The 24,320-nt window shown below is 69.7% G+C and overlaps 4 protein-coding genes across 4 annotated transcripts; 2 read left to right on the forward strand and 2 right to left on the reverse strand.

The window, feature by feature from the left end:
• Positions 1 to 276: 276 nt before the first annotated feature.
• On the reverse strand, positions 277 to 3,705 carry SPRED3 (sprouty related EVH1 domain containing 3). The gene is made up of 4 exons (XM_062598193.1): positions 3,535 to 3,705; positions 2,743 to 2,911; positions 1,589 to 1,911; positions 277 to 849 (listed from the first exon to the last, which is right to left on the reverse strand). The coding sequence occupies exons 1-4, from the start codon at positions 3,703 to 3,705 to the stop codon at positions 277 to 279; spliced, it is 1,236 nt and encodes a 411-aa protein (XP_062454177.1).
• A 1,946-nt stretch (positions 3,706 to 5,651) lies between these two features.
• On the forward strand, positions 5,652 to 8,466 carry GGN (gametogenetin). Its single transcript, XM_062598194.1, has 3 exons — positions 5,652 to 5,672; positions 6,463 to 7,925; positions 8,174 to 8,466. The coding sequence occupies exons 1-3, from the start codon at positions 5,652 to 5,654 to the stop codon at positions 8,301 to 8,303; spliced, it is 1,614 nt and encodes a 537-aa protein (XP_062454178.1). The 3' UTR covers positions 8,304 to 8,466.
• A 92-nt stretch (positions 8,467 to 8,558) lies between these two features.
• Positions 8,559 to 12,252, reverse strand: PSMD8 (proteasome 26S subunit, non-ATPase 8). The gene is made up of 7 exons (XM_062598223.1): positions 12,082 to 12,252; positions 10,636 to 10,708; positions 10,324 to 10,426; positions 9,933 to 10,098; positions 9,624 to 9,724; positions 9,240 to 9,351; positions 8,559 to 9,095 (listed from the first exon to the last, which is right to left on the reverse strand). Exons 1-7 carry the CDS (start codon positions 12,232 to 12,234, stop codon positions 8,958 to 8,960), a joined length of 846 nt encoding a protein of 281 aa, XP_062454207.1. The 5' UTR covers positions 12,235 to 12,252; the 3' UTR covers positions 8,559 to 8,957.
• Positions 12,253 to 12,643: 391 nt separating this feature from the next.
• Positions 12,644 to 21,083, forward strand: CATSPERG (cation channel sperm associated auxiliary subunit gamma). Its single transcript, XM_062598195.1, has 29 exons — positions 12,644 to 12,835; positions 12,911 to 12,964; positions 13,039 to 13,183; positions 14,058 to 14,184; positions 14,262 to 14,331; positions 14,488 to 14,643; positions 14,747 to 14,918; positions 15,011 to 15,148; positions 15,233 to 15,298; positions 15,629 to 15,748; positions 15,840 to 15,890; positions 16,110 to 16,239; positions 16,418 to 16,529; positions 16,609 to 16,767; positions 16,983 to 17,104; positions 17,272 to 17,485; positions 17,863 to 17,925; positions 18,048 to 18,234; positions 18,485 to 18,603; positions 18,840 to 18,920; positions 19,102 to 19,158; positions 19,261 to 19,417; positions 19,537 to 19,600; positions 19,696 to 19,781; positions 20,043 to 20,154; positions 20,312 to 20,404; positions 20,522 to 20,621; positions 20,727 to 20,853; positions 20,965 to 21,083. Exons 1-29 carry the CDS (start codon positions 12,644 to 12,646, stop codon positions 21,081 to 21,083), a joined length of 3,393 nt encoding a protein of 1,130 aa, XP_062454179.1.
• Positions 21,084 to 24,320: the final 3,237 nt, after the last annotated feature.

A 24,320-nucleotide genomic window follows, 5' to 3' on the forward strand; every position in this document is an offset into this window, starting at 1 on the left:
GTCCCCGACGCGCGCCAGCACCCTGCGCCGCCCATGCACCATGGTGGTCCCCAACGTTCTCCATCGCGGTCCCCGACGCGCGCCGGCGCCCCGCGCTGCCCGTGCACCGTGGTGGTCCCCAACGTTCTCCATCGCGGTCCCCGACACACGCCGGCGCCCCGCGCTGCCCGTGCACCGTGGTGGTCCCCAACGTTCTCCATCGCGGTCCCTGACGCGCGCCGGCGCCCCGCGCCGCCCGCGCCCCGCGGCGGTCCCCGAGGGCCCCCGCGCCGCGGCTCACCGCACGGCCTTGTGCCTGCCGCCGCAGCAGCCGCAGTGGCCGCCGCACCAGTGGCAGGCGCGCAGGGGCAGGTAGCAGCAGAGGCAGGGCACGAGGAGCGCCAGGGCGGCCAGCGCCAGCCAGCGGGCGCAGCAGTGCGGGTGCCCCCGGTCGCAGGAGCAGGGCGCCGAGAAGTCGCCCTCGGCGTCCGACATGCAGTGGTAGAGGAGGCTCTCGGCGCACCAGAGGCAGCTGAGACGGCGCACGCAGCGGCCCGCCGGGTCCGGCGCGTCCCGGCACTGCCCGCGCCCGTTCTCCTCCCGGCTGAAGACGTCCCGGCAGTAGACGCAGCGCGACGTGGCCGCCTCGGCCGCCCCGTGGATGCGGCACGACGGCGAGCTCTTGGCGTCGCCGGGCGCCTTGGCGGCTTTCTCGAAGCGGACGCAGGCGGCCGACGACGTCGCCGTCGTCGTCGCGCCGCCCCGGCCGGCCGCCCCGGCGCGCCGATAGTCCTCGTAGCCCCGGCTGGCCCACGGCTCCTTGCAGGGCGTCAGCGTCTCCGGCTCCTCGGTCTCCTGCAGCGGCAGCGCCTGCGGCCAAGCCCCGGCCCGTCACCCCACGGTGGACATCCCCCCACCAAGGGACGTCCTCAGAGACCCCCTAAAAGGGACCCCCCCAAAAGGGACCCCCCCAAAAGGGACCTCCCCAAAAGGGACCTCCTCCCCAATGGGACCTGCGTCCCACACAGGACCTCCTCCAGTGGGAATCCCTCTCCAGTGGGACCCCCCCACAAAAGGGACACCCCCAAAAGGGACCTCCTCCCCAATGGGACCTCCATCCCATACAGGACCTCCTCCAACGGGACCCCCCTCCCCAGTGGGACCCCCCACAAACAGGACCCCCCTCCCCAATGGGACCCCCTCCCCAATGGGAGGCTCTGAACTGAGCCCCCAAGCAGATCAAGACCTTAAACCCCAACCAGGACCTCAAACTTGAGCCTCAAGCTCAAAGCAGGACCTCAACCCAGGATCTCAAACCAGGACCTCAAACCCAACCCAGGATCTCAAACCAGGACCTCAAACCCAAACCAGGACACCAAACCCAGACCCTGCATTGGGACCCCAACCTGGACCTCAAACCAGGACCCCAGATCAAACTGGGACCCCAAACTGGGACCTGGCACCCAAACTAGAACATCAAACCTGGATCCCCAAACCAGGACCTCAGACAGAGACCTCAAAACCAAGCTGGGATCTCGAACCAGGACCCAAACTGGGACCTCAAAACCAAACCCAGACCCTGAACTGGGACCCACAAGCCCGTGCCCACCTGCACGGCTGGCAGGGTGCCGGCCCCCGGGGCCGTGCCGAACCCGAAGGCCTCGGTGGCGGGTGTGCGGCCGTAGCTGCTGGCCGAGGACTCGCTGGTGACGATGGTGACGAGGGTGGGCAGCATCTCCGGGCGGGCGGCGGGGCGGGCGATGTGGGCACGGGGGGACGCGTGGGGGGACGCGCGGGGGGACGCCGGCGGCGGGCACGGGGATGCCGGCGGGGACGCGCTGGTCGGCTCCGGCGCCGAGGCCCGGCTCGGCACCGCGGCGTCACCCGCATCCCCTGCCGAGGAGGAGGAGGAGGAGGAAGAGGACGGGGAGCCTGCGGGGGGAAGAAGGGCAGCGTGAGATGGGGAGGCCGTGGGGGGCACGGAGCCCCGCGCCTGGGGACATCGGCAAAGGGGGATGTGGGGGTCCCCAGGCGTGACAGGGTCCCTGGGCTCCCCACGTCCCTCCGTGCCCCACGGTGGCCCCATGCCCAACAGTGTCCCCACGGCACCCTGGTGTCCTTGGGCTTCCCAAATCCCCCCATGCCCCATAGTGTCCCCACACATCCTGGTTCCTCCGGGCTCCCCAGGACCCCCATGACCCAGTGTGCCTTAGTGTCCCCCTGCACCCTGGTGTCCCTGAGCTTCCAAGGTCCTCCATGCCCCACGGTGTCCCCACGCATCCTGGTGTCCCTAGGTCCCCACTATGCCCCATGGTGTCCCCACGCATCCTGGTGTCCCCAGGCTCCCCAGGTCCCCCCACGCATCACGGTGTCCCCTGGTTCCCCCATGCCCCATGGTGCCCCCATGCATCCTGGTGTCCCCCGGGCTCCCAGGTGCCTCCGTGCCCCATAGCGTCCCTGTGCCTCACAGTGTCCCCATGCACCCTGGTGTCCCCAGGCTCCCCAGGTCCCCCGATACCCCATGGTGTCCCCTGGTGTCCCTACGCCCCACGGTGTCCCCACGCACCCCAGTATCCCCGTGCTCCCCCCCATCCTTGCAGGCACTCTGATGTCCCCATGCACCCAGGTCCCCCCCGAGCACCCCAGCTCCAGCCAGAGCGCCCAGGGTGATGGGAGGGAGCTGGGGGGGGGATCCCCAGAGCCCCCGGTGCCTCCCTCGTCCCCGCCAACCCCCACGCGCCCCCGGGGGGGCCCCGTGCCCACCTGCGGCCAGCGCCTCCAGGGCGCCCTGCACGCCCCTCTCGAAGGCCGCGGCGTCCGCGGGGCTCTGGAACGTGAGGCCGAACTTGCTCTCGCCGACTTTCCAGTGGTGGAAGATGGGGTTCACCTTGTTGTACACCAGGTCCCGCTTCACCGCGCACTCCAGGATGGTCTGGGGTGGGAGCGGGGGGCACGAGACGCTCTGGCACCCCATCCCCAGCACCTTGGTGCCCAGCGCCCCAGCCCCCTGCACCCTGTTCCCCTGCGCCCGTCCCCCTGCACCCCGTCCCCCTAGCACGGCCCTGTCCCCTTGCACCCTCTCCCTTGGCATACCCCCTTCCCCTGCACCCTGTCCCCCTGCACCCCATTCCCTTGCACCCCGTCCCCCTAGCACGGCCCTGTCCCCTTGCACCCTCTCCCTTGGCATAGCCCCCTTCCCCTGCACCCTGTCCCCCTGCACCTCATTCCCTTGCACCCTGTCCCCCCCAGCACAGCCCCCATCCCCTGCACCCCAGCCCCCAAACACAGCCCCCATCCCCTGCGCCCCGTTCCCCCGGCACAGCTCCCATCCCCTGCGCCCCGTCCCCCCAGCACAGCCCCCATCCCCTGCACCCCATCCCCTTGCACCCGGTCCCCCCAGCACAGCCCCCATCCCCTGCACCCCAGCCCCCAAACACAGCCCCCATCCCCTGCGCCCCGTTCCCCCGGCACAGCCTCGGCCCCCCGCACCCCGCTCCTCCGAGCACAGCCCTCGTCCCTCGCACCCTGTCCCCGTGCACCCCGGCCCCGGCTCACGGTCTGGTCCCGCAGGCGCTCCCCGCAGATGAGGTACTGCCGGCGCCTGGCGCCGTCCTCGGGCCGCCGGGCCTTGGTGACCGTGACGTGGCTCAGGCCCCCGCCGCCCATGGGCACCCACCCGCCGCTAGAGTCGTCTCGGGTCATCACCACGGCTCGCACCCGAAGCATGTACCTGGGGTGGGGGGGGGGGACACGGTGGGTGGGGGGGCTGGGGGGGAGCGTGGGAGCCCCGGTGTCCGGCCCGACGCCCCGTCCCGGCGGCGCGGGGCTGGCAGCAGCCTCGGGGACGACGCGCGACCCGGACGGGCTCCCCGCTTTTGGTTTTTTGGGAGGGGTCCTGATTGGGGGTGGGGGGGGCATCCCGGGGTGCCCCAGCACCAGGCCCGAGCTGCCAACCCACCCGGCCTCCCTGCTGCCACTCTGTCCCCCCGCCACCCCCCGCCCCACCCCGGGCCCCACCGCCACCAAACCGGGCCCCGAACCCAGGCGTCCGGCTCCGGCCCCCCCGGGGCCCAGCGCGGGGCTTGGGCCCAGGCGTCCGGGTGGCCCCCGGCGCGCGCGCCCCGGCTCCGTGACATCACCACGCGTTGCCATGGTGAACGGCAGTGTGCTGGGGAGGGGAGGGGAGGCAGGGTGGGGGGGGGTACCTCTGCACCCCCCCCTTTCCCTCCCCCCCCGCCCCCCAGGCCCGGGCTGGCAGATGGGGCCCGGCCCGCGCCCCTCCCCGGAGCCCTCAATGGGGCCGGGATTTTTGTGAATGGGGGGGGGGGCACGTGACCCGGGCTTTGTCCCTGCCATAAACAACGGGGTGGGGGAGGGGGGCACGGCAAAGGGGGGGGGGGGGCAGGGCCAGACTCCCTTGGCCTCCCCTCCCCCCCCCCCCCCGTCCCGGTATCCCCCCCCCGGCGGGGGCGCGCGGCCCGGCTCCCCCCCTGCCCCCCGGTTTTATGAATGGCTCCGGACGCTCATTCACAAACCCGGCGCGCGCCCCGGGGGGAGGAGGGGGGGAGCGGGGGGCACGGCGCGGGGGGGGGGGGGAGGGGGGCCCGTCCATTCATAGAAAAACGCGCCCTCTTCGCCCCGCGCGCCCCCAGCCCCAGCGGGGAGGAGGCAGTCGGGCCCCCCTCCCTCCCCCGCACCTGGAAAAGGGGGGCGCCCCCCCCCCCCAGAACTGCGGGGTCCCCTCGGGGAAGGGGGTCCACGGCGAGCCCACGTCGCGGGGCGGGGAAGGGGGGGCCGTAGTCAACTCCCCCCCCCCCCCGCCCACGGGGAATAGGGGGTCGGGGGTGGAAAATGGGGGCGTCCCCCCCACCTCCGGCAAAGGGGTTACCCATGCGGGAAAAGGGGGGTGCCCCCCCAGAAAACGGGGGTCCGCAGCGCGCCTCGCTGGGGGCGGGGGCGCCGCGGAGACCACTCCCCACCCCGAAAACGGGGTGCCCCCCGGAACAAGGGGGGTCCCCGCGGGAACGGGGTGGGGGGGTCCCCAGCGCGCCCGGGTCCAGCATGGGGAGGGAGGACAGCGGGACCCCCCCCCCCGCGCCTGGCAGAAACCGGGGGTGCCCCCCGGGGAAAGCGGGTGCACCCACCTGGCACCCCCCACCCCCCAGCACGGACCGGGCCCCCCTCCCGCCCGGGAAAGAGGGGGCGCCCCGGGGCGCCCGGCCGCGCTGCCCCCTCCCCGCAGGTTCCCCCCCCTCCCCCCGGCCCGGCGCCCCCCCCCCCCCGGCCCCACTGACCACGGCGGCGGCGGGCGAGGCTGGGCAGAGCCGGCGGAGCCCGAGCCGAGCTGCAAGCGGCGGCGCCGCGCTCCCGCCTGGTCCTAATGCCCCGGTGCGCCGGGGGGGGGGGGGGTACCGGGGAGGCGGCGGGGGGGGGGGAGGTATGGGAGCGCTGCCCCCTACCCCGCCGCCTCCCCCGGTGCGGCCTCGCCGGACGCCCGGGTCCCTCCGCCCCGGTGCGGGGCGGGGGAGAGGGGGGAAGGGGGGGGGGCCACGTTCCGCCCCCCCCCCCCCCCCCCAGCCGCGGCCGTTGCGGCCGTTCGCACCCGCCGCTGCGTGCGGAGGGGCCGGGAGTGAGTGCGGGGCCTGCAGGGGGGAGAGGGGTTGGAGGGGGCAATGGGGGGCAGGGGAGAGGGGGTAAGGGGGGCAATCGCGATGCCGGGGGGGCAACGGCAGACGGGGCTGGGGATAATGACAGTGCAGGGGGGCAATAGGGGTGGGGGGCAAGGGGTGGGGAATGGGGCAGCAGGGCAACAAGGGGGCACGGGTGATAGGGTTATGGGGGGCGCAGGGGACCCAGAGGGTTTGGGGGGGACTGGGGGCACAGGGGACATGGGGGCACAGGGGACCCAGAGGGTTTGGGGGGCACTGGGGGTGCAGGAGGACATGGGGGTGCAGGGGACCCAGAGGGTTTGGGGGAGCACTGGGGGTGCAGGAGGACATGGGGGACACATGGGACCCAGAGGGTTTGGGGGAGCACTGGGGGTGCAGGAGGACATGGGGGTGCAGGGGACCCAGAGGGTTTGGGGGGAATGCTGGGGGTGCAGGAGAACGTGGGGGGCATGTGACGCAGAGGGTTTGGGGGGGCACTGGGGGTGCAGGAGGACATGGGGGGGCAGGGGACCCAAAGAGTTTGGGAGGCACTGGGGGTGCAGGAGGACCAAGGAGGGGACACGACAGGGCGGGGGGGGGGCATCGTGGCCCGGGGGGGGGGCAGGGGGAGTTAAGGGGGTGCCTGGGACCAGGGGGGAGTGCAGGGGGCTGGGGGGGGGGCAGCCGCCCCCTCGCTGCCCAGCCCCTGTACGAGACCCTAGAGAATCCCCCTCCCTGCCCTGCCCAGGGGGGCTGCAGGCAAAAACCCAGCCCTCGGGGCTCAGCACCCGCGGGGGCTCAGCACCCCTACGCTGCCCGCCCCCCCCCCCCCCAGGCCCCGCGGCGCAAATGGGCAACACGCAGTCGGAGACGGCGCCGGGCTTCGCCGCGGCCAAAGCTAGGGCCGAGCCGAAGCCCCTTCGCCGGGGGGCCGCCGGCCCTGGGAGGGGGGGGCCTCCGCGAGCCCTTCGCGCCACCACCGCCGTCATCCTCGCCGGTGCGGGCGCCCACCGAGCCGGGCGAAGGCGGCCGCCCGGCGGTGCCGGCGGCGGAGCCCGGCGGCGCGGAGGTGCCGAGCGTGGCGGCCTGGAGCCCGCCGGCGCCGGCGGAGCCCGGCTTACGGCGCTGGAAGAAGGCGCTGCCCCGCGGCCGGAGCCGCGGCCAGGCCGCCGGCACCGCCAAGGCAACGGGCCGGGCCGATCCCGGCCCCGCGGTGCCGGCCGGCGAGGAGGCGGGAGCCGCTGGGAGCCGCGCGGCGCCGGGCTGGAGCTGGGACGGCCTGGCCGAGGCGGTGCCGGCGCCGGCGCCGGCCGAGGAGGCCACGAGCATCCTGTACCAAGTGACCATCGAGGCGTGCGAGGGGCAGCCCGTCGTCACGGCCGCGCGGCAGCGGGCCGAGCCGCTGGCCGCCGCGCGGCTCTGCCCGCCGTGGCTGGAGGCCGGGGCGCTGGCGGGCGCCACGGCCGGCGGCGGCGGCCCGGAGGAGAAGCTCGGCTGCCTGGGCCAAGCGGTGCTGGAGCAATTCCAGAAGTTCAACGCGCCGGCGCAGCGCCCCGCCGCCCCGGCGCCCGCCGAGGTGGCCCGCGTCCTCGACAGCCTCGGCTCCATCAGCATCCAACCGCCGCCGCCGCCGCCGCGGGCGCCCACGCCGTACCCGCCGCACCGGCACCCCGCCGCCCGCCCGGGCCCCGAGCCGGCCTCCCCCTCGGCCCCCGGCAGTCCCCGCGCCGAGGGGGCCGAGCCGGAGGCGAATCCCTCCGGTGAGCGCGGAACGCCGCCGCCTCCGCCGCCGCCGCCGCCGCGCCCGCCGGCACCGTTCCACTTCGAGGCGGAGACGGCGGCGTGCCCCGCGCCGCCCCACGGGGACGGGGACAAGGCCGGGGAGAGCCCGGCGGCGTTCCGGCGGCTGCCCGAGGCTCCGCGGCCGGCGGCGCCCCGGCCCCGCGTGCCGCTGGTGCCCTGCCGGGCGCTGGCGCGGGCCAAGGCCAAGCGGGCGGGCGCCAAGGCCAAGGCTTTGCCGTGGCAGAGCAAGGCGGTGCCCAGCGCCGCGCCGAAGCCGCCGGAGAAGCCCAAAGCTCCGGCGGCCAAGCCCAAGGGGCAGAAATGCAAGTCGCCGAGGTGGGGGAAGGAGGCGCCGGCCGCCGAGCGCAAGCCGCCGGAGCAGGAGGCGGCAGGGGCATCGGAGCCCCCGGCCCCCGCGTCCCGCTGGCCCCCCTTCCAGGTGGGGGACTCCTGCCCCCGGCGCTGCCACTGCAAACACCAGGACCCCCGGAGGCTGCCCCGAAACGTCAGCGCCTGGTGAGTGGGGCTGGCCCCCCCCCGCCCCCCAAGCCCCAAAGGAGCTACAGCAGCGTTTCCGGCGTGGAAACGGGCGGCCGAAGCGCCGGGACGGGGCGGGGAAGGCAGGAATCCTGCTGCCCCCTTGCCCCCGCTCCGAGCACCGGCCTGCCGGCGAGGTGGGGAGGGGAGATCCTGCCCCCCGGGGTTCCCCCCCCCCCCCCCCCCGTTTTCTCCTCGCGCCCCGCTCAGCCCCCGCTCTCCCGCAGGCTGGCCCCCTCCGCCAACCACCTGGCCGAGCCGCCCTGGGTCTCCACCGCCATCCTGGCCAGCTCCCTGGTCGCCGGCACCGAGTTCCTGCTGGACGCCTACGAGGAGCAGGGAGCGGAGGAGGACTGAGCCGCGACCCCCCCTTCCATTAAACCCCCTCCACCAGCTCCGCCGCTAAACCAGCGCCTTCGCTCGGGGAAGAAACGCGGGGGCGGGCAAAGCCCCCAGCACAGCCCCACGCCGCGGTGCCCGCGGGGGCCCCGCGGCAGCCCCAGAGCCACCGCCAACCCTTTCCCCCGCGCTCGCGCCTTCCCCGAGGAGGACGAGCTCCCCCCGGCCCCGGGGGCACCGCGCCTCGCCGCCGCGGCCGGGAAGGAGCCCGGGTACAAGACGCCATCGTTTTATTGAACGCGGCGCGGTCCGGCGGGACACCAGGGAGGCGCAGGGGGCTGCAAACCCCCCCTCCCTTCCCACCGCGTCTCTCCACGACGGCGACAGGCGGAAAACCGGTACGGGGTGGGGGGATGCACGGGGCAGCGGTGTAAAAGGGCGCTTCGCCTCCCCCACCCCCCAACCCCACCCCGGGACACGGCCGCCCTGCAGCCCCCGGCACCGAGAGCAACGGCGGCTCCTTCTGCCACGGCCCAAAGTGAACCCTTTAAATAGCTTTAAAAAAGACCAAAAAAAAAAAAAAAAGGCGGCAGATAGATGGTGACGGAAGTAAAGACACCAAGTAAAAAGGGGAAGGTAGAGAAAACCCAGAGAGAGTCCTGCGCAGCCCCGCTAGACGATCATCTCCAGCTGCCGCGCGTACTCGATGACTTGCTTGGCTAACTCCGTCGAGGGGATGGTGGTGTCCTCCGGCTTCTGCTGCTGGCTGCTGAAGCTGTAGTAGTTGTTCGGGCCCAGCACCCAGCCGCGCTGAAGGAAGCGGGGAAGGGGGCGGTTTAGCGAGCGCCTCGAGGCGTCGCCGGGTCGGGACGGGGCCCCGCTTGGGTTAATCGCGGCCCGCAAAGCTGCGCCGGCCCAGCCGCAGCCCGCCCGGCCCGCAGAGCCCCGCGTTACCTTCTTGGCGTACTCCGTCATCTTCTTGGGGGTGTTGAAGAAGAGGATCCTCGTGGCCTCGTTGAACAGAATCTTCTCGTAGGCTTTCTCGATGCAGCCGGCAATTTCGTCCCTGAAACGCGGCCAAACCGCAGAGGTTACATCCCAGCCTGGCGGGGCAGCGCGAGGCGCAGCAGCGGGACTCGCGGGGCCGGGAGCCAAAACGCCGACAAAACGAGGAGGGGGTTGAGGTCAAGATCCCAGCTGGGAGGAGCAGAGGGGCTGCTGAAGCAACCCCGTTCTCCGAGGTCCCATCAGAGGGTCTTTGGGACAGAGGTGCCGCTGCGCTCCGCGTTTCCCGGCGGTGGGGACGGAACAAACCAGCCCCAGCGGGGAACAACTCACCGGATGGTATCCAGCAAGATATCGATGAAGAAGGTGTAGCTCTCAGCGGGGATGTTGCCTTTGGCCAAGAAGACTTTGTTGTAGCTCCCTTCCATTAAATACTGCAAGAGAAGGGTTGGAGGTTCAAACACACCAATATCTGCGTTACGTTTTGCTCCCAGAGAGACGTTTAAGAGCTGCCCGCAGCCAGCGCCAGCTCCAAGAGCGGCAGATACCCACGGGTCAGCGGGAAGATTCCCGCCCAGGGCCGTGGCGGCTGCGGGCACAGCGGGATCCCGTTCCCGGGCCGTGGGGCCAGAGCTGGGGTACCTGCTCCAGAGAGACGGGGTGCTTTATGTAGACGTTGCTTTGGATCTCCTTGGCCGGGAGCCGCTCGAGCTCAGTGTGGAACTCGGCCACGCGGTTCTGCGACAGCAGGAAGAGCAGGTTCAACCCCAGGAGCTGGTGCTTGTAGGCCGACTCCGGCAGCTCGTCCCTGCGGCACACGGAGAAGGAGCGCTCCTGCAGGCAGGCCCAGCCGAACGCTCGCGCCGCCACCTCTCCCGGCGCCCACGGGGACACGCCGAATGGACGGCGGCGATTCAAGGCAGGGCACGGTGCTGCTTTAGGGCCAAGCGCTCGAGCAGGAAGGAAGGAGAAGCCAGGCAGAGCCCAGCACCACGTTCCCCAGCCGCTCCGCTACCAAACGGGCTGTGCTCACTTGTAGTCGAAGTAGTAGCACTTCAGCTGGGCCATGTACCGCTCGAAGGAGGGGATGTCTTTCTTCAGGATGCTCCACTGAGCTCCGATCTCCAGAATATCTCCTGGCAGAGGACAGAGGAAAGGTAAACGCACGACCTGCGGAGCAGCAGCCGCTGCGGCACCGCAGCGGCTGAGCAAGGTGGGCCAGCAATCTGGGAGGGACTCTCCCTCCTCCTCGTGCGGTTTTACCCCCGAAATACGGGCAGAGAACAACAGCCACGCACAGGCCCAGCGGGTGAGAGCTTGCTCCGAAGGCAGAGGCAACACTTACTCGCCAGAATGAGCTGCTGCTTGGTCAGTTTAGTGCCGGTAGTGGGCAAAAAGTTGAGCTCCAGCAGGGCCAGCTGAGGGACAAGGAGGAAGAAGCATGGTTAGACCCAGCGCGGCTGGCTCTCCAAGGCGCCAAATTCAGCAGGGACACGCGGAGCCCAGCCTGGCAGCCGGCTGGAGCCGAGCGGGACATGCCAGCGCTGCCACAGGCCCTCTCCCCTCTGCTTCGAGGGTCTCCGAGGGCAGCGGGGCCACGCTGAGCTGAAGCGCCGAGCGACACAACCTGACTCGGCTCCTTCAGCTGAGTTTTTTTAGTTATTCAACAGCTGCGGAGACGCAGCTCCGAGCTCGGCTGAGGACCTCTGCGTCCCGCCCCTGCCTCCAGCTCAGGCAGGGTTACGTGGTCGGACATCTCGGCCCTCGCGAGCAGGTCTCTAACCCGGGGCCGAGGAACAGCGTTCACCGCTGACTCAGAGGAAGGGCACACAGGCATAATTAATATTTACTAACGACTGCGGGAAGCGCACTGCCCTGTGGTCACCTCCTGACTCAGGCCCCTGGCACTCTCGCCCCGTGCCCAGCCTCCCCGCTCTCCTCTCCAAACCCACTGGAGGTTCTCGCCTGCTCCAGTTACTACTTAAAGCTTCCAGGTCCCCTGGAGCCACTCAAGTGACGGATCCTCTGACACCTCCAGGGAGATGTCATCCAGGTCACCACCAGCTCAGCCCCAATCGAGGGATGTGTTTTTCCTCCTCCTCCCACTGGGCAGCTCCATCAGCATCCCCCAAACTGCCTCCTCCCCACCGTGGAGGCTCAGCTGCCAGGGCAGGGGGCTCCTCTGAACCAAGCCCCCACAGAGCTCCCCCTTAAACCAGGCCCCGCTCCCCCTCGGACCTCCCCTCATCTCCAGGCCTCCCCCAGCCCAGCCCTGACCCCCTCAAGTCCCCCCCCATAGCCTAGGTCCCTCTAAGGACATCAGAGCCCTGTTCCCCCTCAGAGACCCTCACCTAAACGAACCCGAGACCCCCTTCAGCCCCCCCAACCTAGTCCAGTGCCCCCAGAAAACCCCCAGCCCAGCCTGATCCCCTCTCCCCCCCCCAGCCCGATCTAGTGCCCCCAGGCCCCCCTCCCAACCTGGTCCAGTACTCCCAGACCCCTCCCCAACCTGCAGCCACCAGACCGCCCCTTATCCTAGCCTGGTGCCCCCAGGACTCCCCCCAGCCCGGTGCTCCAAGACCCTCCCCAACCTGGCACGGTACCCCCAGCCCAGCGACCCCAGGCCTCCCTCCCCGAGCCCGGTACCCTCAGACACCTCCCCCTGCCCGGTGCCCCCAGGTCCCCCTCCCCGAACCCGGTGCCCCCAGACCGTTCCCCGTCCCCTCACCACCCTCGGCCCGGCCCGGCCCGGCTCGGCCCCCCCAGGCCTGCTCGGCGCGGCGCGGCGCACCTTGAGGCGGCCCAGCGCCTCCCCGCACTTGCTGAGGTTGGGGCTCTTGCGGCTCCACTCGCCCTTGAGCTGCTCGTACATCCCGGCGGCCGCCTTGAGCCCGCCCGCGCCCTCCGCCCCGTTCACCACCAGCCCCGCCGCCGCCATCGCCATGAATCGGCAACCCCGCGCGCGACGCCGGCCGCCGCGCTTGACGGCCGGCCGCGCTTGACGGCCGGCCGCGTCGCCACGGCAACCAACCCGCAGCCAACCGCGACGCGCGCCCGGGCCGCGAGGAGAGGGGGCGGGGGGAGGGGGGGCGGGGCGCATGCGCAGGGGGCGGTGCCGCGAGGCGGGCCGTTGGGGCGTGACGTCACCGGGCCGTAACGGCGCGCGGCGGGGCCGGGGGGGGGAGGGGAGGCTGTGACGTTGCGAGGCGGGAGCGTGTCGTCAGAGGGGCGGGGCTGCGAAGGGGAGGTGGCGGGGGAGGAGCGGCGAGCGTGACGTCACGAGGCGCCAGGGAGGCGGCGTGATGTCACGCGGGTGACGTCAGAAGGGTGGGGGAGGAGGCCGCGCCGTCGCCATGGCGATGGCGATGGCGGCGCTGGCGGCGGCGGCGGCCTGGGCGGGCTGCGCCTGGCGGGTGGCCCTGACGCCCGGCATCCCCGCCGGCGCCCGCCGCCACGTCTTCGCCCGGCAGCACCCCGAGGCCTCCGTGGCCGCCGTCTTCGAGGCGCTCACCGACACGGCCGTCGACATGGCCGCCGACAACGCGGTGCGCGGCCCCCTCCCTCCCTCCCTCCCGCCGCCGCCCCCCGCTCCGCTCACCGCCCCGGTTTGCCTCCTCCAGCACTACTTCGGCTTCCCCTACTACCTCGAGATCCGGCTGAGCTGCGCCAGGCAGGTAGGGCCGCGGCGGCGCGGGGCGCGGGGCCGCGCCGCGGGCCGCCGGCGTCAGCGCGGCCTCGCCGGCGGCAGGAGCCCGAGCGGGCGACGCGGCGGGCGCACCTGCGGGGGCTGTGCCCCGTCGTCACCGTCACCTTCGAGGAGCCCGTGCACCCCGTGCGCCAGAAGCCCGAGCGGCTGCAGATCAAGATGCGGGCGGTGCCGTACCGCCATCCCAGTGAGGGGGCCGCCCCGCGAAGCGCCGTGCTCCCCTCCCCGCGGGGAGAGGAGGGGTGGGGGGTCTGCCCCACGGGCACCCAGCCGAGGCCAGGGGGGTGCAGGGATGGGGGCAGGAGGGGTCGGGGATGGGGGGCAGGAAGGGGCAGAAGTGGTTGGTGGTGGGGGGCAGGAAGGCGCAGGGATGGGGGGCAAGAAAGGTCGGGGACAGAGGGCAGGAAGGGGCAGAGATGTGGGGCAGGAAGGGTCGGGGATGGGGGCAGGAAGGGTTGGGGAGGGAGGGCAGGAAGCAGGGACAGGGGCAAGAAAGGTTGGGGACAGAGGGCAGGAAGGGTCGGGGATGGGGGGGCAGGCAGGAGCAGGGATGGGGGGCAGGAAGGGTCAGGGATGGGGAGGCAGGAAGGGGGGATGAGGGGGCAGGAAGGGGGGATGAGGGGGCAGGAAGGAGTTGGGGATGGGGGGTGGGAAAGGGGGATGAGGGGGCAGGAAGGGGTCGGGGACGGGGGGCAGGAAGGGTCAGGGATGGGGAGGCAGGAAGGGGGGATGAGGGGACAGGAAGGAGTTGGGGATGGGGGGCGGGAAAGGGGGATGAGGGGGCAGGAAGGGGTCGGGGACGGGGGGCAGGAAGGGGCAGGGATGGGGGCAGGAAGGGGCAGAAGGGGTCGGGGACGGGGGGCAGGAAGGGGCGTCCCTTTGGGATTAGGCGCCCGGGCAGGACCGGGGGGGGGGGTGGTGGTGGGGACCGGCAGGTACCCAGGTGGGAGCAGGGACACACCAGGGTCGGGGCTGGGGGTCGGCAGGCGTCGCCGGGGTTGGGGGGAGGGGGACCGGGGGCGCCCGGCCCTGCCCCACGCAGCCCCCCGGGGGCCCGGCAGCGCCCTGCGACAGCGAGGAGCTCTGCCGCCTGCGCTGGTACACCCCCATGCCCATGGTGAACGGCAGCGCCGTCATGGACGTCTGGGTGCAAAGCAACATGCCGGACTTCGGCATCAGGCAGCGGAGGTGAGCGGCGGCGCCGGGGCCGTCCCGCTCCCTCCGGCTGCTTTTAAAGACGTTTCCCCCCCCCTTTTCACCACCAGGTTTTCCGTCAACGTCAACGGCTACGTGAAGGAGACGGAGAAGGGGCCGCAGTGCACCATCGGGCACCGGGTAACGCGCGCTGACGGATACCCCCGCTGCCGGGCGGGCCGAGCCAGGCTCGCGGAGGAGCCGAGCTGGGAAGAGGAATCGGGGACGGATTCGCCCCCTCTCCGCCGTCCTCCCCCCACCCCGCTTTCTGCCCCGAGTCTCTTGCCCTCCCTGCAGGTCACGAAGCTGAAGGAGCTGATGGATGAGTACAGCCCCTCGCGGCCCTTGTGGGCAACCGTGGACAAGGCCCCGGTCCTGATCCTCGGCGGTTTCTCCAAAAACAAGGTCATCTTGCTCTCCGATACGAAGTTCGAGGATTTAATCGCTGTGGAGGTAAGGAGGAGAGCGAGACCCGGGGCAGCAGCGCACGGCCCCGGGCCACCGTCTCGGCCCCCGAGAGCGGGGTTCAGCCGGGCTCCGCTCCCCACCCACGCAGGTCGACATCGACAGCTGCTGGATCGGGTCCCTCACCTGCCCCTGGACCGAGTTCTCCTCCACCATCTTGGACGCCATCGCCACCGAGAGCACCCTCTTCATCCGCCAGAACCAGCTGGTCTACTACTTCACGGGGAATTACTCCATCCTGCACATGGACACGCAGGGATCGAGTGAGAAAACCGGCGACGGTGAAGGGAGAGGAGGGCGAGCGCGGTCGGCCCGCGCTGCAGCGCCCGGCCGCCCTCCCTTCCGCCCCCGCCAGCCCTCTGGACCCGCGTGCTCAACCGCGTCTGCGTGAGTAAGCTGAACCCCGTCCCCTTCTCCCACAACGGCTCCGAGTACGTGATCGCCATCGGCGGGGGCCAGCAGAAAGCGGAGTTCTTCCTCGGCACCGTTCGAGGTAGGACGCGGGGCTGGGGCCGCGGCTGAGGGTCCCCGTCCGCCGCGCTGTTGTCCATGCGCGTCCGTGTCTGACGTCCGACAGACGGCGTGGTTCACTTCTCCGACTCGATCAGGGCTGAAAAGAAGACGGTGTGCGAGTACTTCGAGTGTAAGTGCCTGCAGGTCCCTACGTGCCCCTTGGGAGCTCCGGGTCGGTCTCCTATGGGGGATGTTGGGGTCCTGGAGTCATCTAGGGCGGATTTGCAGTGGGGACAAATGGGAATGGCTTCGCTATGGTCGCCAGGACAGGCCCCACGCGGGGCAAACGGGCCACGGGCACCTCATCCTGGACCTCCGCGGCCAGGGACGAGGACTCTTTCGACGAAACGCCCTGCGCCCCTCTGCTCTTCGGGGACGTGTCACAGCTGCCGCTCGGGGGACTGGCCGGGGTCCCGAGCGCCAGGCGGGCTGGAGCAAGCCGTCATTCCTTCCTCTCCAGTTTCAGCATCCTGCAAGATCCAGTGGGCAGTCTACATCCCCGAGGAGAACAAAACCCTTCTGCTGGTGCAGCAGGAGAAACACAACACTACCTCTTACCACATTGTCGCATGCGAGCACGGTGGGCCGCTCGGGGCTGGGCGGACGGGGTCCAGGACCAGCACCAGGAGCTTTGCCCTAACTCCTCGTCCCTGCTGTGTGTTTGAGCGCAGAAAACCTGCATTTCTCCATCGTGTACAACGTACCCTACTTCCGGCCCAAAGGTGAGCGGCGGTGGTGGGTGACCAGACCCTCCCGAGAAACCCCAGACAGAGCAGAGCTTCCCTCCTCCCTGCCGAGAGGCCGGTGGAGGGGCCTCCGCCCCATCCGGGGCTGTTCAGTCCGGCCACCTGCCCGAGAGACATCGCGAAGCCGCTTGGCCCTTTCTGAGCGGCTGAGCCGTGGCCCGCCCAAGCCCACCGCCTCGCTCCCTCTCGCTGCAGCCACGGAGAAGTCGTTCGTGATGCTGATGGGCTTCGAGGAATACAGCGACACTCCCATGGTGCTGCGAGGCTTGTCCTACAATCCCTTCAGCACCATCTTCTACATCTGGGGCAACGCCATACTGCAAAGGTAGGGCCGGAGACCCAGCCGCCGGCCGCAGCCCCGCGTTCAGCTTCCCCCGCCGCCTTCCTGCCGCGCCGCTGGGGACGTAACTGCGGAGTTTCGGGCGGTCGGGCCGCGATGACCACCGGGGCAGGTATCACGGCGGGGCAGCAGAGCCCGACCCTTTCCCTCCGTTTCCTTGCAGCTACGACATTAAAAACTACATTTTCCTCTCCGAATTCTCCGGCGAGTCCGTCATCAAATACTTCATTCAGTCGTACAGGGGGGAGATCGTGTGCGTGACTGAGACGGAAGAGGTTGGTGATGTGGGCGCTGTCCCCAAGGCAGGACGCAGAGGCCCCCGGCCCATCCCTGCTCCCTTCGTGCTCTCCCCAGGTCTGGTTCTTCATGGAGGGCAGCTCGGTCATCGAGAAGGTCTTCCCCAGCAGAGCTTGGAGCATGTATGCCAGCATCCAGCTCCTCAAGGGCTCCCATTACTACGGCGTCCAAGAGTCTTCCCTGAGCTTCTTCTACAGCCAGGAAGGGCTGCAGCAGGCAGGCACTGGGAGCAGGGAAAGCAGCTTGGGAGCAGGGGTGACCCTGAAGGTGGCCCTAACCCACGTCCCGAGATAACCCCGGGCTCACGCACGGCTTGGGGCCGCCACTCAGCTCCTCCAAGCTGGGCTCGAGCAGAGATGTCTCCTGGGAAGATCTCAGGGGGCAAAGCCTCCCCGGCCCTCACCCGCTCTGCGTCCCGGCTCCCCTTTCAGCTCGTTTACGTACTCAAAAAGGGCGACAAGAACGGGAGGATCGTCAAGAGGAAGTTTCCCATCACCTACATCCTCTCGCACCGCTGCTTCTACTCCCACCACTATTCCTCCAGCAGCAGCCTGTGAGTGGCGGAGGGGCTCAGCGGGGCCAAGCGAGGCCTCCCTGCGCTGTCAGGGGTGCTGGCTCGGGCCGTGCCGCCATAGCTCCCGTCCCCGGAGCCTCCGTCGCTCTCGGCGGCCCAAGCACCGCTTTTCCTCGCTGACACGGCGCGCTTCCCACCCTCCCCAGCGGGCTCAAGTTCATCGGCTTCACCAACCTCTGCCCTTTCACCGTCATGAAGTTCAGGGACCTGCCCAAGCCGCAGCGCTTCAGCCGTCTGGAGCACTACCGCGCCGAGCCGCCGGTCGTCATGGACGAAACGGGATTCCACAACAACAAGTCCCTGGCTGTGTATCAGGGCCTCGTTTTCCACCTCCTCTGGCTTCACTCCGACTACAACCGGGTGAGACCCCGGCTCAGGCCGTGGAGCTAGTGGCGAAGCCAGGGAGCGACGCAGCCACGGCCGGCAGAGTCCCTGGGGCCAGCGGCCGCGGGCGTTGCGACACCCCCGTGCACCGCCACGATCCCAAGTCTCCGAGTCCAAGCCCCTGAAAGAGAAAACGAGGTGCCAGGTGCCTCCCTCCCTGTTCTCCAGATGTTGTGCTGCCTTCCGGCCCAGAAACAGCTGGATTTCAGGCCTCATTTAACACAGATTCAGCGCTTACTGGTTGGGGGAGGCATCATGGGGGATTTGGTCGGGCACTGGGGACACGGATGCCTGGAGGAGGAGGAGGAGGAAGAGCCAGGCTTGCAGCTTGCCAACCTTCTGCTGTTTTTCAGCCTTACGCTGATCCTGTCCACGACCCAACGTGGCGCTGGTGGAAAAACAGAAAGCAAGACGCGGTGAGTCCCGGAAACAGGCCTCAACCCTGCCGCGGGGGGAAACCAGCCCCCGGGAGGGTTTTACTCCCCGCAGCCGCTTTGTGCGGCCGCTTTGGTAACGGGGAGCCCGTTCCTTCCCGCAGGATTACTACCTCTACCTGGCCAGCATGGGCAGCTCCCCGGGGGGCCTGTACATCAACATGGAGCACTACGTGAAGATCTATGACCTGCGCTCCAACAACGAGCTGCCTGAGCAGATCTACCTGGACAAGAGCGACGTGTACAGCTTCTCCGTGACCCTCAGTATCCGCTCCACCAGAGAGGAGAACAGTAAGGAGAAGCCTCTTGGCCTGTCTCTGAGGGCTTAGCCAAGAGGTGGCAGGGGACAGGAGCCAAAAAAGCCACCGTCGCGCTGCTGGGAAGATGCGGCCCAAGCAGCCAGGGACGCAGCCCTTGCTGTTCTCGGCGGTATCTCACAGGGAGCACGCTGGTGCGTGGGGCGCGAGGTCTGGCTGAGAGCCGCGGGCTCGCCCCCGCCGTGGGGGCTGCCGTCTCGCCAGGGGGTTTCCTTGCTTTGCAGTGTGGGAGAAGAACTTCCTCAGCAGTGTGAAGCTCACGGTGGTCCTCTCACACCCCTTCAACCTGGTCTTCTTCCTCCAAAGGAGGAACCTGGTGAACCGGGCCTCGGTGCTCTATAAGGTACGTCTGGGCGCGGAGACGTGGGGAGAGGACCGCGTACGGGCACAGGGACCGCCGGCTGGTGCCCCGTACGCCACAGACGTCCCTGCCGATCCGTTGAGCATCCCACTGTTGCGAGCGAGATGAGCAAAGTTGCCTGTCAGCAAAAAGCCAAGTAGCTTCTCTGAGCCTAAGGGAGGTTATTCCTCCTCCTCCTCCTCTTCCTCCTCCACCTCTCCACCCAATAAACTCTGTAGGTGAGCATCCAGGACACGGCACTGTACCCGCAGCAAGAGCTCAGCGGGAAGAACTTGCTGAAGAGCTCCATGGTGCTAAAGGTAGGAGAGGCGGCTGCTGGAGCCCTCTTGGCAGGCGGATAGCCAGGGCGAAGCTCAGCTCCGGGCCCGCGCGGTTCGGGGTCCCCGTGCTGCAGACACGAGCCTCGCGGGGCTGGGGATGGCCCCACGGCGCGTCGGTCAGCTCCTTACGTCGGTTCCTCACGGATTTCACCGTTCCCAGGTGGTGAACTCGGCGACAAACTGTTACCAGTACTCGGAGTCAGGACCAGCGCTGCAGGTATAACCCTGCCGCGGTCCCCGCCTCGCCTCGAGTCCCCGTGGAAGGGACCGGCCCCGGGCAGGGCGAGCTCCATCGCCGCCGTCTCCCCGTGCCTCGCAGGGCTACAAGATGGTGCCCGTGTACATCGGCTGCCCGCCGGGCAAGCGCATGGCTTTCGACATCACCAACACCCTCAAACACACCACCAGCATGAACAAACGCTACTTCAACTGCGTGGGCCAGAACTCCGAGATGCCGTGCTTCTTCTTCGAGGACGGTGCGTGGGGAGGGTCGCAGGCTGAGCCAGGGACTGGCCCGCGACTCCTGCCTCCGTCCCGCGTCCCCTCCGCTCCGGGGCAGGGGCCTCTGATCCTCCCCCTGCTTTTCTTCCTGCAGTGTTTTACCCTCTCTTCCTGATCCAGGACATGGTGACAGGGGACTCGGGGTCCTTCTCGGGACGGTGAGAGTCGAGCACGGGCAGTCGAGGGGGTTGGGCGGGGGCTTCCCTTCGCCGCGGGGTGTCAGACCCTCGCCGAGACGGTTTCCGCCTGCCAGGTACACGCTGAAGGTCATCGGTGGCGGCCCGAACTCGGAGGATGCCATCGTACGCTACAAACCTGAGGACATCTGGAAGTACAACATCGACAACGCCAGGTAACCGCTGCCCAGAGCCAGCCCCGAGCACCAGGCCGGCGCTTCTCCGGCATCCCGGGACGGCTGCCGGCCCTCGGGATGCGCGGATCCAGGCACGTCCGAGCAGAGCGCTCTTGGGCCCGCGATGCCTCTCCTCGCCGGCACGGGCCTCCAGCCTGTTCCTCGCTGCGGCTGAGGACGATCGCACTCGGGTTGATAGCGATCGTGAGGGAAAAAGGGAGCCTGCGAGCACCCCCCGAACCCCGGTCGCCCTCTCTCCAGCACAGAATCGAGCCTGATATGGCAAAAAGCTGACAGAGTGATGTCCGAGACCGACCCCCAAGGATACCCCATACACTCCAGCACAAGCAACGGCATCAGGTAAGCGTCGGGATGAGCCGGGGGCGCTTGGGAGCCTGCCCTCAGCCTCTCTGCCGGGGAAAGGGGCGGCAAACCGCAGCTCCGGGGCCGCGTGGCGGGGATCTGGCCCCGAGCCCCTCGGAGAGGCACAGGGTGCCGAGCCCGCGGCGCTCCGCAGGTGGCTGTGCCAGAGGAACTCGCCGTGCCACGACGTCTCGCCCGTGGGGCTGACGGCCCCCAGCTACTTCTTCTTGGTGGTGGTGTCCAACAAGTGAGTGCCGGGGCCCGGCTCGCGCCGGGGACGCAGGATCAGCGTGCGGGGGTGCCGAGGAGGGGGGTCGGCACCCAGGTCCTGAGCCCCCCCCCTCCTCTGCCCGCTCCCCGGCAGAGACGTGGACACGTCCACCTACTGCGACTACGACCTGGAGTTCGTCATCCACGTGCACGGGCTGCAGCTCAGCTCCACCAGGAAGCTGTATTTCATGAAGGTGGGAGCGCGCGGAAGCGGCCTCGGCCCCCTTCCCGGGGCCGGCAGGCGCCTCGAGCACCTTCCCCCGGCCCGCCGAGCCCCCCGCAAAGCAGCTCTTCCCCAGATGACCATGAGCACGCTGATCGGCCTCATCACCGTCTACTTCTTCTACTGCCGGGCGGGGAGGAAGATCATGGCGTCCTTCTTCAACATGGTGCGCAAGCTGGAGGAGGCGTCCGCGCTGTCGGCAGGTGAGCGACGCCGGCGGGCGGCACCGCCGGGGCCGGTTTCGGCAGGAGGGACGGTGAATCGCTCGCCCAGCGAGGTCCCGGCCCCACACGCATCTGCTCTGCCCTCCCCAGGCTCCACCAGCACCAGCGTCTCCTCGGTGATGAGCAGGATGGAGCCCAGCGACTACCTGCTCTCCACCAACTCGGTCCACAGCGCCGTCAGCGAGCCGGTCCACCGCAGGCAGATGTGAGGCCTCGCTGCCGAGCCGAACCGGGCCGCCGCGGCCGGCACCGCTCCAGGTTTGCCGTCGCGGCTCTCCTCCGCGCCGTTACCGCCCCGTCCCCGAGCCCGTCACGGCATTTGCAATAAACCCTTCCTCGGTTCGACCCGCTCGCCGCGCCAGGGACGGGAACCGCGGCCGGCGGCCGCCCCGGCGCGGTGCCGACGACGGAGCAGCCCGGCCCCAGCGCTGCTCCCGCTGCGCCAGCCCGGACTCCTGGGTCCCGGGGGGGGGCACAGGGTGGGGGCTCGAGCGCCGACAGGCTCCTCGTTAGCAATGACTCGGCAGAGCCGGGGGGTGCCCGCGGGGCATTTTGGAGACGCCAACATCCAGCCCCCGCCCCCAGCTACTCCGCAGCCATCGTGGCTCTCCCCCCGCCAGGACACCTGGGTTCCCCATCCGGCAGCATCCTGCCGGACCCTCCGGATTTGCAGGGAGGTTCACAGCACCGGCTGGGCCGGGAGGGCCGTTACAGGGGGGCTCAGGGCCCCCCCCCAAGCCCTCGTCCCTGCAGGGTGATGGACCCCACGGCGGCTGCCCAGTGCGTCCCCACCTGTCCCCCCCTAATTCCTCGTGACACCCGTGGCCGAGCTCCTGCCAGAGCCACCAGGGGGAAATGGCCCTGCTTAATTGGGGCCGCTTCTTCCCTTCGTTCCCCCTAATTAAGCAAATTGGCTCCAGCCGTTGGTGCCTAGAAACAGGAGGCAAAAGTTTAATCGTTGCTAAAAATAGCTCCCTGGCACCCGGAGTCATCCGGCCCCGCGGGGGGGGGGGGGGGGGTGCTGCACCCCGTGGGACCCTCCTGCGCTGCCCAGGACCCCACGGCTATGGGTAAGGTGTGGGGGAAGAAGGGGGGAGTCCCTCTGTTCCCCCAGCCCCTGGGGCGGCGTTGGCAGCCACTGCTTGGGATCCCACGCCACTCCAGGGCCACCCAAACTTCCCTGGAGACCCCCTTCAGGAGCCCAAACTGCCCCAAGGGACCCCCAAAATCCCCTTGGGGACCCCCAAATTCTTGCAGGAGCCCAAACCACCTCTCAGAGACCCCAAACCCCATCCCGGGCCACCCAAATTCACCTGGAGATACCACAGGGACCCCCAGATCCTTCAGGGATCCCCACACCCCCCCCGAGGAAACCCCAGCGCTGCACACTGCGCCCCCCAGCACTGCCCCATGTCCCCCTCCCCAATCCACGACCCCCAGCGCTGCACACTGCGTCCCCCGGCACTGCCCCATGTCCCCCCCCCCCCCAATCCACGACCCCCAGCACTGCACACTGCACCCCCCGGCACTGCCCCATGTCCCCCCCCCCAATCCACGACCCCCAGCTCTGCACACTGCGTCCCCCGCCCCCCCCAGCACTGCACCTTGCAGCCCCTGGCCCAGGTAACGCAAGGGTTAAACCGGGATTTAATCAAGGGTCTCTAACGACCCCCCCGCTTTTGGGGGGGGCATTTAATTCCCACTGATGATTTCTCAGGGGAGCCACAGGCAGGAGACAGGGACACAAATACTCCCCCCCAACAGGAGCAGGGCGCCCCCCCCCAAGCCCTCACATGAGGGTGCACCCCGCCAGGACGCCTGGGCCCCTTCCCGTGTGGGATCCCTACAGCTGTGGGATCTGCGGGTGCCGTGGGGCTTTAGGAGCCGTGGGGCTGTGGGTGCTATGGGTGCCGTGGGGCTCTAGGACCTGTAGGTGCAATGGGGCTATGGGTGCAATGGGGCTGCGGGTCCCTGGGTGCCATGGCATCTTTGGTGCCATGGGGCTGCAGGTGCCATGGGACCATAGGTGCCATAGGGCTGTGGGTCCATGGGTGCCATGGGGCTGTGAGTGCCAGGGGACTGTGGGTCCATGGGGCTGTGGGTCCATGGGGCTGTCGGGCTGTGGGTGCCATAGGTCTGTGGGGCTGTGGGGCTGTGGGTGCCGTGGGGCTGGGGCGGCGCTGACATGGGGTCAATGATGCTCAGAGACGTGGCGGCTTCCCGGGGGGTTTCATTGGGGCCGGCGGCAGCCGGGACCCACGGCAGCGTGTACGCGGCGGCCTGGCCCACACCCCACGTCCCCGCGCCCCACATCCCCGTGCCCCACATCCCCGCATCCCCAGTGCTGCCACCGCTGCCAAAGGGGGGCTGAAACTGGGGCCAGGGGGGTCGAGGCTTGGCTTAAAAAACGCTCGCACTAGAAAAGGCGCCGGTGGGGGGGGAGGGTTACCATGGGGGGCAGCGTGGGGCACCCCATGGGGGGCAGCGGGCACCGAGGGGGGTGTCCTCATGGCGGGCAGTGTGGGGTGCCCCACGGAGGGGCAGTGGGCAGCAGGCACCGGCGTGGGGGGGGTCTTCACAGGGGGCAGCGTGGGGTGCCCCACGGGGGGCAGCGGGCACCGGCGTGGGGGGGGAGTCTTCACAGGGGGCAGCGTGGGGCACCCCATGGGGGGCGGCGGGCACCGAGGAGGGTGGCCTCATGGGGGGCAGCGTGGGGTGCCCCACGGGGGGGCAGCACACTGCATGCCATTCATGCACGTGCGTGCCCCTGGGTGTGCAATGGAAGGGTGCGGACGTGGGTGCACAGTGCACCATGTTCTTGCACACTCACATGCCCCTGGGTGTGCAATGGAAGGGTGCAGATGTGGGTGCACAGTGCACCATGTTCTTGCACACTCGTGTGCCCCTGGGTGTGCAATGGAAGGGTGTGGACGTGGGTGCACAGTGCACCATGTTCTTGCACACTCGTGTGCCCCTGGGTGTGCCGGGAAAGGGTGCAGACATGGGTGCGCTGTGTGCTTGCACACTCACATGCCCCAGGTGTGCCAGGGAAGGGTGCAGATGTGGGTGCACAGTGCACCATGTTCTTGCACACTCGTGTGCCCCTGGGTGTGCCGGGAAAGGGTGCAGACATGGGTGCGCTGTGTGCTTGCACACTCACATGCCCCAGGTGTGCCAGGGAAGGGTGCAGATGTGGGTGCACAGTGCACCATGTTCTTGCACACTCACATGCCCCAGGTGTGCCAGGGAAGGGTGCGGACGTGGGTGCGCTGTGTGCTTGCACACTCACATGCCCCAGGTGTGCCAGGGAAGGGTGCAGATGTGGGTGCACAATGCACCATGTTCTTGCACACTCGCGTGCCCCTGGGTGTGCCAGGGGAGGGTGTGGACGTGGGTGCGCTGTGTGCTCGCACACCCGCGTGCCCCAGGTGTGCCAGGGAAGGGTG

This window comes from Rhea pennata, chromosome 32 (genome assembly GCF_028389875.1).
Source record: "Rhea pennata isolate bPtePen1 chromosome 32, bPtePen1.pri, whole genome shotgun sequence".
Lineage (NCBI taxonomy): Eukaryota > Metazoa > Chordata > Aves > Rheiformes > Rheidae > Rhea > Rhea pennata.

Bases quoted from the DNA above. Each gene is read 5' to 3' on its own strand.
- CATSPERG (XM_062598195.1), top strand. From the start codon at position 12,644: ATGGCGATGGCGATGGCGGCGCTGGCGGCGGCGGCGGCCTGGGCGGGC. The intron at 17,926-18,047 runs GTGAGTCCCGGA...TCCTTCCCGCAG, and splicing joins AAAACAGAAAGCAAGACGCG to GATTACTACCTCTACCTGGC. The intron at 20,405-20,521 runs GTGAGTGCCGGG...GCTCCCCGGCAG, and splicing joins TTGGTGGTGGTGTCCAACAA to AGACGTGGACACGTCCACCT.
- SPRED3 (XM_062598193.1), bottom strand. From the start codon at position 3,705: ATGCTTCGGGTGCGAGCCGTGGTGATGACCCGAGACGACTCTAGCGGC. The intron at 1,912-2,742 runs GTGGGCACGGGG...TTCCCCCCGCAG, and splicing joins CCTGGAGGCGCTGGCCGCAG to GCTCCCCGTCCTCTTCCTCC. The intron at 850-1,588 runs GTGGGCACGGGC...GCTTGGCCGCAG, and splicing joins GCACCCTGCCAGCCGTGCAG to GCGCTGCCGCTGCAGGAGAC.
- GGN (XM_062598194.1), top strand. From the start codon at position 5,652: ATGGGGGGCAGGGGAGAGGGG. The intron at 5,673-6,462 runs GTAAGGGGGGCA...CCCCCCCCCCAG, and splicing joins TGGGGGGCAGGGGAGAGGGG to GCCCCGCGGCGCAAATGGGC. The intron at 7,926-8,173 runs GTGAGTGGGGCT...GCTCTCCCGCAG, and splicing joins CCCCGAAACGTCAGCGCCTG to GCTGGCCCCCTCCGCCAACC.
- PSMD8 (XM_062598223.1), bottom strand. From the start codon at position 12,234: ATGGCGATGGCGGCGGCGGGGCTGGTGGTGAACGGGGCGGAGGGCGCG. The intron at 9,725-9,932 runs GTACCCCAGCTC...CTTCTCTTGCAG, and splicing joins ACCCCGTCTCTCTGGAGCAG to TATTTAATGGAAGGGAGCTA. The intron at 9,096-9,239 runs GTAACGCGGGGC...CGCTTCCTTCAG, and splicing joins TGACGGAGTACGCCAAGAAG to CGCGGCTGGGTGCTGGGCCC.